The 14,687-nt window shown below is 30.6% G+C and overlaps 1 protein-coding gene across 4 annotated transcripts in view; it reads left to right on the top strand.

Moving 5' to 3' along the window:
• The window catches only part of LOC111688423 (membrane-bound transcription factor site-1 protease), a 188,627-nt gene that overhangs the window by 67,132 nt on the left and 106,808 nt on the right, over window positions 1–14,687 (top strand). For 2 of the 4 annotated variants that reach the window (XM_046951362.1, XM_046951361.1), the window contains exon 4: window positions 82–818. In XM_046951362.1, the coding sequence (XP_046807318.1) occupies window positions 82–818 (737 nt within the window). Of the gene's footprint in view, window positions 1–81; window positions 819–882; window positions 1,047–14,687 lie in introns of those variants that run through there. The other 2 variants (XM_046951363.1, XM_046951364.1) reach the window with 2 other exon arrangements.

Raw genomic sequence — 14,687 nt, forward strand, 5'->3', positions numbered from 1 at the left:
ATATTTATTACATTAAGCAATTAAATTATTTAAAGAAGCAATTATTTTTTACTAAAGTAATATTTTACTTTTTATTTTTAGTTGTTAATGATAAAGCCTGCTTCTTTGAAGGTGAATCTAAAGGTCATATAACCGTTAAAATTCAAACCTCTCAATTTGATGACACCTTTAATACTACTACAATTATCTTTCCCATTACTGTCAAAATTGTTTCTAAACCACCAAGACACAAACGAATATTATGGGATCAATTTCACAACTTGCAATATCCACCCGGTTATATCCCACGCGACAATCTTCGAATTAAATCAGACCCATTGGATTGGAGAAGCGATCATATACACACAAATTTCCGTGATATGTATCAACACCTTAGAAATCTTGGTTATTATATAGATACACTTGGAATGCCTTACACATGTTTTAATGCGTCAAATTATGGAACATTAATGATTGTTGACCCAGAAGAAGAATTTTTTGATGAAGAAATTTACAAATTACAGGAAGATGTTTTTGAGTTTGGTCTTGGCATTATTATATTCGCTGATTGGTATAATTCATCTGTAATGAATAAAATGAAATTTTTTGATGAAAATACAAGAGAATGGTGGATTCCAGATACTGGTGGATCTAATATTCCAGCACTAAATGACATGCTGCAAGGATTTGGAATATCATTGACTGACAATGTTGTTAAGGGATATTTCCGTCTTGGGGAGCATAATATGTACTATGCCAGCGGTTCAACCTTGGGATTATTTCCAAAACACCCAGATAATATTGTAATTAATGCAAAGCTAAATGATCAGGGTGCAGAGGTATTTATTTTAAAATTTTTTATATATAACAACCTGTGTGATATGTGTACTCCTTTTATATCAGTTCTTTGAAAATTTACAGAAAATAATGTCAAGAATTTACAGAAAATGAATTCCTTGACCTTTGTTATCAACAACAAAAATTCCATTATTTTATTTAATATTCATTCACGCAGAGAAAAAGCATGGTTATGATACAATACAAGAGCAGAGTATTTAATTACCTTATTATTTTATGTTGATTAATTTAGTCAAAAACAAGAAATGAATTCCTTGACCTTTGTTATCAACAACAAAAATTACAGTATTTTATTTAATATTCATACACGCAGAGAAAAAGCATGGTTATGGTACAATACAAGAGCAGAGTATTTAATTACCTTATTACTTTCTGTTGATTAATTTAGTCAAAAACAAGAAATCGGTTAAAAACAAATGATTATGCAATATATATAATTAGTTATAATTGTTTTCCAAAATTACTTTGATAAACCTTTTTGGATATCTCGAGAAATATATATTTTCATTTGAATTTTTGTCTATACACTTCAGAACTTTAAATGAATTATTCAGTTTTGAATTAATTATTTTTATATAAAAAATAAATTTAATGAAATTTGAGTCAATTCAATTAATGTGCTAAAAGATAATTGCAATTAATTTTCAATTCAAATGAATTGCAATTCGTTTCCAATTAAATGAGTTTGTCAAATGAATTGCAATTCGCCTCTAATTCAAATGAATTGTAATGCAATTGTCGTTCAGTTTTTTTTCGTACAGAATATTATCATTTTGGTTGCAGGAATTTCCATTTTTTATTCCCCCTAGATCTGCCTTGATTGATTGCAACTCATTTTGATTCCATTCGTTTGAATTACCAATTCCTTTTTTAATTTATTTGAATTAATTCAAAATAAATTCAGTTCAGATAAATTGGAAATGAATTGCATTTCATTTAAATTAGAAACGAATTGCAATTCTTTTGGCAAATTTATTTGTATTGGAAATGAACTGCAATTCATTTGAATTGATTCAAATTTCATTAATTTCTCATTAATTCAAAATTAAGCCAATTCGTAAAAGAATTAAAATCAAAAATGATTCATTTACAGGCCTGAAACTGTTAACAAAACTTAGCGTCTCTCTTTTTGCGCTTGGCTGTTCTATAAAAGGTGAAACACTTATACATATGTATATATAATGCTATAGACCAGCCAAGCGCAGAAAGAGAAACTATTATTGTAGTGGTGAGAAAATACTAAAAAACACTTTCCTAATTACGCTTGTTACGAACAAATTTTATAACAAGTAAAATGGTTAATTTTACAGATAAAACATATTCAAAGAATATAAAATGTTTATTTCTTCACAAAGTTGAAATTTTTTAATATAAAATGTTTAAGAAAAGTATTACAAATATTGTTTTTTATGTATTTTTATTATTATGCATTCTTGCTTACAAATGATGTTGTTGTTTTTATAAATTTTGGTTGAAATTTCTGAAACAAAGCGACATCAACCTACTTTGTAGTTCCTACGACAATTGGATCTTCGCTCCGGAACGACCCGAGCCAGCGACAGCTGTATCAACCGAAAGTTTTTTCCCCAGGAAAGAAGTATCAGCCACAGTCGAGCTGTTACAACAACAACAACCTACTTTGTTGAATGCTGTCAAGCAACTAATGATCATTTTTGTAATTTTTACGCTCTTTCAACGAGTTTTACTTACGATCGGGTTGCGTACGTGTAAATTTGCCGAAAATCCTCGTAATTAGAATACTATGAACGCGCAACGCTGCTATATTATTGTCATTTTATTGTCGCGTATATTCGTCTATGCCGAATCTTTTATGCCTACTATCAAACCGTATGCCTTAAATAGAATGCACCACTATATACATTAGGTTGATATTTGAAATAGGGCTAAAGTCAATTTTGGACACGTCCCTTTCGGATTAAAAAAAAATATGTTTGTCAAACTTTTGTAAAATTCGGCTGTAAGAATACTATTGAATATCATAATTATACTCTCATTTTTAAGTCAGTAACACGCGTTAAATTCATTTTTTGAAGGCGGCGTTATATGGTAGGGTAAATTATGGATCGATAAAATGGATGGAATGGCCATATCTCAGTAAATATAACACTTAATGAAATACTATAATATAATTAGCTTAAGTCAGCTTAAGCAACTGTGCGAATACATATAAAACTTATGTGACAAACTGATTTTTTTGCTTAAGCACATTCCGTACGGAATCAGTTGTTTGTTCATTGTACACAAAGATAATAAAGACAAGTAAGAGTTTTATATTCGGCTATGCCAAATCTCATATACCCACCATCGAACCTCGTTTGACTCGAATGAAACTTACTTATGTCGAATTTCATCTATATACTGATATTTTTGGCCAGTATGGGTCGATCCTCATAAAATTTGGTAGACAGAATTTGGTTCGTACTTCATCTATATACTAGTATTTTTAAGCCAGTAATGAGCGTTAAAGTAATTTTTGAAGGGGACCTTATATGGGAGTATGGTCAATTATTGACCGATCCTCATAAAATTTGCATAGTGATTTTGAATCATAAGAAACTTACTTATGTGGAATTTCATCGCTATATTCGTATTTTTAAATAAGTTATGATTGTAAAAGCTGCTTTTCGAGGAGCCACTTGTATGGGGGCTATCCGAAAACGTGGACCAATATTGCCCATTTTCAATATCAAACAAACCTTACCTACAGGAAATATTTGTGTGAAATTTCAACCCTTCAGCTCTTTCCATTTGGACTCTATCGTCGTTTCAACAGACAGACATGGCTAGATCGTCTTAGAATTTAATAAGAACCCAGAATAATATAGAATTTTATCTGTTGAAATGCAAAATTGATTGAACATTACAAACGCCATCTTCTTTTATATTTTAATGGCGCATTAAAATATGCTTTATAGCCGTATTTAATAATTTGGATGTGAGTGAACAATTTTAATAATTTCAAACATATTGTTGTACAATTATAATTTATAATTATAGTTAAGATAATGCAACTATTTTAACACGACGAAAATGGCTTTCGAAAAGGGACCTTGTATTATAGATCGATCGTAAAAAATCTTACAGTAACTTTTCCGTTTATAAAAGCAATATTTCAAAGTTTGTATCTATATCGTGAGTAGGTAACAAAGTATTCAATATTCGGGTTTTTGTCTTGTTCGGTTTATTCGACAAATAATTATTTGGGGTTTTAAGTTGGCCGGCTAATAATCGGATAATTATAAATTATTCGGTTAATCAAATAAAAGGCAAGTGGATGTTTTGTTTTAATAATATTATTTCTTTTCTACAATATTTTTCTTCCTATAATGAACAAAATTATAATTTCTTTATTTCTTAAAATTTATTTTTCTCCGATATTAGAAATTATTTATTTTCATGTGAAATCCTCTTCTATATAAAGATATTAAGTTTTTTAAATTTACGTTTTTGAGATTTATCAACGAGTTCCAGAATTTATACGTTCCAATGAATTAGGGCGGGTTTCTTACTCATCAGTTAAACTAGGCTTAAATTGCTGTTAGATTATACTCGGAACAAATTTAGGCGGACTTTAACCTATGATTGTGTTTTTCAGTTTTAGATTTAAGCTCAGTTAACTTTGTTAGTATTGCCAACTTTTCACTCAAAAACATAAACAATGAACAGCTGTTTTTTGCAAACAATACTTTTGTAAAATGGAAAATTTTGGAAAAATGTTAAATAAACAATAATTAATAAAACAAATCAGAAAATTGCAATTTACTTAAAATATTATGTTTTTGTTCTTCAGAAATCATTGTTTTATTGTTTTTGTTAATTGTGTTTTCTCACTTATAACATGAGTTTAATTGGCCAATTACACTCAGTTAAACTAAGATAATAAGTAACGTTACTGTTTACTGAAAAACACAAAACATATATTAAACTAGGTTCAAACAATGAATGTAGATTATCTTTATCAGAAAAACTCGCCCTTAGGTATTACTATGTTTTGCAGAAGAACTTATAGAAATACTTTAGAAACAAAATACTGTTCAAAACTGGATGTAGAAGTAAAGGCGACATCATTATTTTCAAGATTTATTTTCAGAAATTTAAAATGTTTCTGCATGAACCCATTCTATAAGTAAATTAATCAGAACAACTTATTACAATGTTACTAAAGTATTATTATAAAAGGCATCCAATAAATATTGTTCATTATAGAAAAGTAATTAAGAAATTTATACAGAAAGTAAATTTATTATAAACATATGGAATTTTGTATAAGATATGTAGTAATTTTATTGTTTAATAATAAGTTTTCTTAATCAGTTAATTGATATAAATTATTCGTTATTTGAAATTTATCGATTAACCGATCGACAATTAATCGTTTAAATACCCTAGTAGGTATTAAGTAAAATGAGTAATAGACATTTAAAAGTATGGGAACTACTTTTAAATGTATTTTAAAAAGAATTGCTTGTGTAAAACTTTATTTGTATGGCAGATGAAGTGATTCTTGTATGGGAGTAACGTCTGATTGAAATTTTACAGTTGCTTTTCTAGACTTAGAAGTAATTTTTTTTTATCTTAATTAGGTAATGGATATGCGCGTTTAAGTGATTTTCAGGAGGGCTGAACAGAAAAAAATGAAATGGTTACATTTGCGTATTTAAATGTAATAGTTTTGCCAAAACTTGTATTAGGTAATAAGTTATGTATGTGTAAGTGATTTTCGGGAGGGATCTTGTATGAGACCTATGACCAATTGTGAACCGAGCAGAACCAAATTTACGGTAATATTTCTGTATATAAATCCACGATCGGCAACTCCTATACACAGTGTTGCCGTTACTAAATTTACACAGATTACTCACACGCATAGAAAACACAATTCAGTCTCATTTGAGCTGTTATAGAAGAAGGTTGTGTCGTCGCTCGTTTCTTGCTTTTGCAATGAAAATGAACGAAAGTATATAAATGAAGGGATGGATAATACTAATTATTGTTGTGCATTTTTAGTATCTACACTACATATTTAGTAGTTTTTAGAATTATTAACTTTTTAAAATGTTTTTTCTTTCAACATATTTTACAAATTATAATAATTAACCAAAATTTAATGAACTTTTGTTTAATTTTTACTTTTAATATGTATATATTTAATTACAAATATAGTTAAAAAGCGCAAATTTGTGTTTTTATATACATCTATTTTAATATTTAAAATAAATATGTTCAAAACAGGGCAAAAAATACTTGCTACTTTTAAACTAAAAAATATTAGTTTTGTCTTACATTAATATTATTTCTAAATATCAGTTTTCCATACATGCATTTTTGTGGAGATGAGAGTATAATGATTTCTCATTTCTTGTTTTTTCGCTCGTTCACTTATACAAGTGCAAAATGTAGTAGTATATGTCTGCCGATCCTGGATATAAATGTAATATTTGTTGCAAATTATGGCGATTTTCGGGAGCTATGACCAATTAAGGACCTATCGGAAAAACTTTTACAATAACATTTCTGTATATTGTAAATTTTATATCAATATCATAATTAGGTTATGAGTTATGTGCATTTAAATGATTTCGGGAGGGGACCTTGTTTGGAACTGTGACCAATTGTGTACCGATCACAAAAAATTTTTAGTTACATTTGCGTCTAGAAAAGTAATATTTTTGCCAAATTTTGTATACATATCTTAATTAGGTAATGAGTTATGTGTATCTAAGTGATTTTCGGAGGGACCTTTCATGAGACCTATGATTAATTTTAAACCGATCAGAACAATTTTACGGTAACATTTCTGTATGCAAAAGTAATATTTTGTATAAATATTACCTTGTATGGGAACTATGACCAAATATGGACCGATGGAAAAATAAATTTTAGGTAACGAGTTATGAGCAATGTAGTGATTTTCGGGAAGGGACCTTGTATGGGAGCTGTGACCAATTGTGGACCGATGAGAAGAAAAAATTACGGTTATATTTATGTATACAAAGATAATATTTGTGGCAAATTTTGTGTAAATATTTTAATTAGGTAATGAGTTATGAGAATTAAGGTAATTTTCTTAAATGGACCTTGTATGGAAGCTATGATCTAATATGGACCGATGGAAAATTTTTTTCCTTGGCATGTATTCTATTTACAGAACTTCAGTCTATAAAATTTTGTGAAGATATCGATCATCTTTCGGAAGTTATTAATAAAAAACACATTAACCGAGAATATGTATATGAAATGGTGAACAGATTCAGAACCAGTGTCAAGCTCTGGTGGTAAAAAATGTATGGTAAATTTTATGGAATTATATTGGATAGTTTTTGTGAAAAATTCATTAGAAGATATAAAAAACGCAAATTTTTCCGACTTTATTCATAACTCTTCCCGATGTGATCCGATTTTCCTAATTTTAAATACCAAATAATGACGAACATATTGGGTAAATTTGATTAAATTCTATTGCTTCGTTTAAACGTGTGCTATTTTACGCAGACAGACGGAGGTAGCTAGGTTAGGTTAGGTAGGTTAGGTAAGAAGGGCAGCCATTCAAACAAGGATGAGTGGCTTACAGTGGTCGTAGGGGTACGCTTGACTATTACCCTCTACTTCCAGATTTAAACCAACCGCTTCGATTCACAAAGTTTAGGATATTCTTCAGGCATATCCCAGATAGCTCATCCAGACAAGATAAAGCAGCAAGGCTAAAACATTGTTCTCTGCTTTCATTGAAAGATGGGCAATAGCAGAGAAGGTGAGGTATTGTTTCCTCTTCTTCCTCATTATTACAACTCCTACAGTAGTCGTTATATTCGAGACCCATTCTTCTGGCATTATTACCAATAGTACAGTGTCCCGTTATAACTGATATCAGCATTCTAATCTGTTCCCTGCGAAATCTTAGTAGCAAGCTTGACCTGGGAGCGTCATATAGAGGCCAAATTGACCTCCAATTGAGACAGGTGGTTTCACTGAACCATCTGATTTTAGCCATTTCATATAGTTCGTTCTGAACCAGTAACTTACAGTTACTTTTCTGGCAAGTTCGTCAGCAATACAGTTTCCCTGACAATTACTAGGTCCAGGGACCCATATTAGCGTTATCCTAGAATGTCTCGCTATCTCGTTCAGAGATACCCGGCATTCTTCGGTTAACCTAGATGTCGTAAAACACCTGCTAGATTTTTAATCGCAGCTTTGCTGTCCGTATATATACATATATCACCCGATATTTGATAATACCTCAGCCAGTTTGCGTCTCGCTTTATAGCAGAAATCTCTGCCTGTAAAATACTGCAATAATTAGGTAGCCTAAAAGAGGATTTTATTCCAAATCTTTCAATGTAAAAGCCACCACCCACTCTTCCACTCCTCTTGGAGCCGTCAGTGAAAACATTCGTTACACCATCCGTTGAGTGTGACTCGTGTGCTGAATTCCTATTTGGAATTCGGATGTGAAAGCGTCTGTCGGAGTGAGGTTTCGCAACGCAATAGTCTACATTGAGATGCAAAGATTCGAAGTGTTTAATTATTCGTGAGTGCCCTATACCTCTACTACCGGAAAACGAACCACACGCGTTTAGTCTGATTGCAGAATTAAGGGCTAGTTGAATCGCCATCAGGTCAGCTGGTAACCAATTCATTATGGTTAGCAGGGCCTTCGTTGGCGTCGTCCTCATTGCCCTGTGATAAGGATTGCAATATTTCGTAAGGTACGTTCGATGGCTACACAATGAGAAGTGATTTCCAATGCCTGCCACCAAACAATAACACCATAAAATAATATGGGCTTAACAACTGCTTTGAAGATCCAGTTGAAACCTTTAGGGTTGACACCCCAGTTTGAACCAACTGCCCTCTTACAGGTGAAAATAGCTATATTAGCCTTAATTATCCTATTTTGGATTCATATTCCAGGATAGTTTACTGTCAAGGTATTTCGCATGATCAGTGAGATTGAGCCTTATTCCATTTAACTTCGGAGGCATGAAATTTTCAATCTCATACTTCCTTGTAAAAAGAACCAGTTCAGTTTTCAGTGGATTTACACTGAGGCCACAAGAAACACTCCACTTGCTAAGCAAGTTAAGAGCAGGTTCCATGCAATTTGATATAGTATCCAGGAATTTACCAGTTACCACTACCGCGACATCATCAGCATAAGCGACAGTGTTAATTCTCCTTTTATCTAGGGAGTATTCGAGTTTAAGTTTTGAAGATGAACCCCGCAGATGCCCCAGGGACGGAGCTGTGGCGGCTCAAAGTAGGGTACCTACGACATGTAAAATTTTTAAACTTGTGCCATTTTTTTGTTTTTTACTCAAATACAAAGATTGGACATACTACTTATCTCTTATAATATCCGAGTTATAGGCATTTAAAAATTTAGTGATACAAAATTCACCATACCTTGGTCCGCCTTTTTTTGAATACCGGGCGTAATTTTGGACCAAATGGACTCAATTTTTTCTTGTTAGTTAGACAACAAAATTTCCAATAATATACAAAAAATTTCAGATCAATATCATTTACAGATCCAAAAATATACGTTTTTTAATTTAAAAATTAAAAAAATTTTAGATTTTTGCCGTTTTTTTGCCCAAAATGTGTCTTAACTCTTTTATTAATAAAATAAAATTTTCTTTAAGAACATATAACAATTTTATAGTTTTCTAAAAGGTATCTTTACGCAGAACGCTTTGGCGTAAAAAACTTGTCCTATTTTTTGAAAATGTTGCCACTGCGTCCTTCCGAATATGACCTATTTTTTATCAAAACTTCAACTTTGGGCGACATGTTCTAAAATCCCAAAGCTGGGATCAGAAAACTGAAAGCAGTTTTGGAAACCTCAATATGTTTTCTATTTACTCCAAAAGTATTTTCCCAGCGCTGAAAGAAATGTGGACCTTATGGGCAAAAATGTAAAAAATCCCATTTTTGGGATTTTCATTCCTATTTTTGGGAATTGCGGGATGCCCTTTGACCTTTTCAATTTTTTTTCATTTTCTTATTTAAAATGACAAATTTAACAAGCGTTGAAAATTTCATTGAGTTTTGTTCATAAATAAAGATTTTGTCATATATTACATATTTGTTAAATTTCTAAAACTATGATTTATATCAAAATTTTAATAGGGTCGCAGATAGCTACAACAATTTAGTCCATATTTATCCCTTAATATCTTTTTTTAGTTAGATATGGAACTTCTCGACCCTTTACAAAAAATTTCAAGCCAATATCTCAATTACATTCAAAAATATGTTCATTTAAACCTGTGTCCTTCAATTTCATCTTTTTCATATTTTAGTATTAAGTATGACAGACAGAACATACATTTTGTGTTGAATAAAATATTTGGACAATTTTTAAAACTTATTTAGTTAATTATTTTATTAAAGACTATAACATTGTATATACAATAAAAAAAAATAATTTTATTATGAGCCACGCACAACAACACCTAAATCACCCCACAAACCACCTTTCCCGCCCACCGAAATATAAAACACAATTTAATACAATATCATCAGTTAGTATAATAGCTTTTTTTATTTGAACTGTTTATCTTAAACATAATACAATTAATTCTTACAACCTACTTATATAGTTAATTCCTAACACTACTTATTTTCTATAAATTAATCTGTCATATCGGTATACATATCCAGAAGGTAATATAAGTCCTTTAAATCTTCCTCGTTTTGAGATGATAGAGTTTCATAACAAATCCATCTTTTTCGCATAGTTGAAAGAACAAGATCAGAAGATAGAAGTAAACTATTAAAAATATCTTCATTCTGTGATTGCCTGGAGCATTTTCTTGAGCTGAAAAGTTGGACATGCTTAAAATCTCGATTCCTCGCTTCCTGGGCTTCTTCTGTTAACTCTCCAAGTGGAAGAATATTCGATTCAATTATTATTTGACCATGACACAATACTTTGTGTACTGTTGGTGTTAGTTCCCTCCATGGATACGGAGATACAAGTAATTTAGAAATTTCAGATGTATATTCCCCAAATCGATTTCCATTAATTTTATGTTTACTATTCAGTGCCATTAAAATAGTGTTAACTCTTCGAAGCAACTCCTTGTCGATTCCAGTTATTTTTGAAGTAATTTCAAAATCACGAAAAAAACCTTCTCGCCGTATTACCGTCATTTGTACTACCGCAACTTGGAAGTGGTTTGTCGATGTTTAATCCCATCTGAACTTTAAATTCTTCTAGGAATCTGCTTTTTTCCGCAGCTCTCAGTTCTTTCAATTCTTCATTATTTTTTGTTGATTTAGTAAGATTCTCTGGCACACTTCTATATTTGAGGTCGTATACTATGTGTAAAAAGTAATCCAAAAATCGTATTCTGGCATGAAGTGGTGAAATTCCGAAAGACAGGACTTCTTCATTAATACTTCTGCTTTTGTTTATATTTGAGAATTGCGACTTTTTCTCATTACATATTGAGCATCTCCAGAAGGAAGAAGTTTCTGTTATGGCATTGCTGACCTTTCCATCAATCATTGTTAAGCTTAGCTGATATGATACGTTAATAGAGAATTCCTTTATTTTTATGCAAATGGGCTCAAGTGCATTTATTTCATCTTTTAAATATTCCACTAAATCTTTTGTTGTTTTCTTTGACTCCTTTATATATTCAAATCCAATGGGTCTACAAAAATTTTTTGAACCCGGAGTTGTATTGATCCATATATCTTCAAATGAATTTCCGATGCTTGACGATGATGGATTAAGGGAATATGAACGAATTCGTAATGGCACTAATGATGACATAAATACAATTTTGTAGTCTGCTAATGTCCGACTTCCACAAGCTTGTTTGTATTCTGGAAGTGCTGATAAACCGTCACATCCCCACTTACACATTAAGACAACATCACAGTTGTGAATTTTCCTTAGTTGGTCTTCTGAAAAGTCTGACACAATTCTTGATGCTGTGTTTTCGAGCAAAGATGATATATCAATACAAGCTTCCACATCATTAACAGCAATAGGTGATGGTAGGATAGTTTGTTTTTTTCCTGGATCGCCTTATATGATGGTAATATATTGTGTCCTTTTTCATGCAGAGCTTTCCTTAATATTTGGTACTTATTTCGACTGAGACCCTAGTTCCAACATAAGCGCTATTGCTTCCTCTTCAGTAAAATTTGATTGTGATGTTGGAGTTGGTATACTTTCCACAATTCGCTTAAGTCGTTTTGGTGATGCATTAGGAAGAATAGTTGCCATATGTACGGCATCCATAGGTTGGTTTTCCTTTTTCAGCATTTCGTTAAATGTATCAGCAATTTACTCATTTGAGATTGTAGTTTCCATCCAACTACAAAATTTTAATCGAAATTTCTTTTGATTTCCATCCACAGACTTACTTTTTACATCAAAAAGTTTTCAATTTTTGATATGCCTGTTTTGTCTACTTTTCTACTATATGTAGTTTTTATATAATTTGAAATGTCTTCAATTCTTTCTGGCCCTTTTGAAGATACACTCCATAAAACGGAACACAACTCTTCGTACTTTAATGTAATCTTCATTGTAGATTTATTAAATATGGTACTTAAAATCTGAGAAGTTTACTTATATACCAATTCTTGTCATTTCCGATACAGGTATTCCAAAGTAAAAAATTACGAACTGTCTACCTATTAACATTTAGGACTATATTACTATAACCTGTAATTCAGTCATTGATAATTCTTATTAGTGAAAGAATCGAAATTATCATTACCTGTATATATTTACCTACATGATCATAAACGAAACAGAACGAAATGATCTGTCGAAAAAAATTAGGTAAAAAATAGTTATAAATTTCTGAAAATTTAAGCATAATAGGACCTTTCAATTATAAGGATAAGCAAACAAATAGAAAATAGGTAAATATAAGATTTAAACATGTTCTGTCATATTTAATACTAATACATGAAAAATATAAAATTAAAGGATACAGGTTTAAATGAGCATATTTTTGAATGTAATTGAGATATTGGCTTGAAATTTTTTGTAAAGGGTCGAGAATTTCCATATCTAACTAAAAAAAGATATTAAGGGATAAATAGGGACTAAATTGTTGTAGCTATCTGCGATCCTATTAATATTTTGATATAAATCATAGTTTTAGAAATTTAACAAATATGTAATATATGACAAAATCTTTATTTATGAACAAAACTCAATGAAATCTTCAACGCTTGTTAAATTTGTCATTTCAAATAAGAAAATGCAAAAAATCCCAAAAATAGGAATGAAAATCCCAAAAATGGGATTTTTTACCTTTTTGCCCATATGGTCCACATTTCTTTCAGGGCTGGGAAAATACTTTTGGAGTAAATAGAAAACATACTGAGGTTTCCAAACTGCAATTCCCAAAAATAGGAATGAAAATCCCAAAAATGGGATTTTTTACCCTTTTGCCCATATGGTCCACATTTCTTTCAGGGCTGGGAAAATACTTTTGGAGTAAATAGAAAACATATTGAGGTTTCCAAAACTGCTTTCAGTTTTCTAATCCCAGCTTTGGGATTTTAGAACATGTCGCCAAAGTTGAAGTTTTGATAAAAAATAGGTCATATTCGGAAGGACGCAGTGGCAACATTTTCAAAAAATAGGACAAGTTTTTTACGCCAAAGCGTTCTGCGTAAAGATACCTTTTAGAAAACTATAAAATTGTTATATGTTCTTAAAGGAAAATTTTATTTTATTAATAAAAAGAGTTAAGACACATTTTGGGCAAAAAAACGACAAAAATCTAAAATTTTTTTTAATTTTTAAATTAAAAAACGTATATTTTTGGATCTGTAAATGATATTGATCTGAAATTATATTATTGGAAATTTTGTTGTCTAACTAACAAGAAAAAATTAAGTCCATTTGGTACATATGTAGTATTTTTCAAAATCTCGTCGAGCGCTTTCAGAAAATATAAATATCTTTGTATTTGGGTGAAAAACAAAAAAATGGCACGAGTTTAAAAATTTTACATGTCGAACATGTCTGACAAAGATATTTTAGTTCCTTTAAACTATGATTATATTGAATTTTGTTGCTATATTGCAGTACATTATGAGCTTTAAAGTCATTTTCAGAGGTGACTTTTTATGAAGGATAGGGTCAATTATATTCCGATAAATTTTGACAAATACATTTCCAATAAAACTTTTTTATATTGAGTTTTATTTCTATAGATTATATTTTTAAGCAATATAGTAATTTTCTGAATAAGGCATAGTATGGGGGCTAGGTGAAATCGTTGACCGAAATTTCGCATTTTCTATACCAACCAAACTAGGTCAATTAAAAATATTTTGGCATCGTGTTTTCAACAATAAATATATGCAGATTCTTCGCAGATTCGTTAACAAATACAATTAATATTTATTTTAAAAAACAACTGAGTTTTTAACGCGTTTTAGCGCAATTTAAAAATACTCCTCATTTGTCTTTTTGGAAAACAATTTTAAATTATAAAATTCTTCCCATTTTCTGTACAGATTTGAAGATTTCGTTTGGGTTTAAATTATAATACCATGTAGCGGATGTTAGCATTACATTCATAACTGAAGCATTATTTGTAAACGTAATCTATCTAAATTATCAGACAAATTGACCAAAATATAGAATTTAAGACGGTAAAATAAAAACTAGTATACAACATCATCTAGAAAATGTAAATAAAGTCATGATGAGATAGTAGAAGTCAAAGGTCATGAGTATCAAATCTTTGCATATATCGCGATTATTGTTCGTCTTACGAGTTTAGATGTTATTACAACTTTTGTATACAATACAATTTCATTTTCCTTAGCTGTGTTAC

Source organism: Lucilia cuprina, chromosome 5 (genome assembly GCF_022045245.1).
Source record: "Lucilia cuprina isolate Lc7/37 chromosome 5, ASM2204524v1, whole genome shotgun sequence".
Taxonomy (NCBI): Eukaryota; Metazoa; Arthropoda; class Insecta; order Diptera; family Calliphoridae; genus Lucilia; species Lucilia cuprina.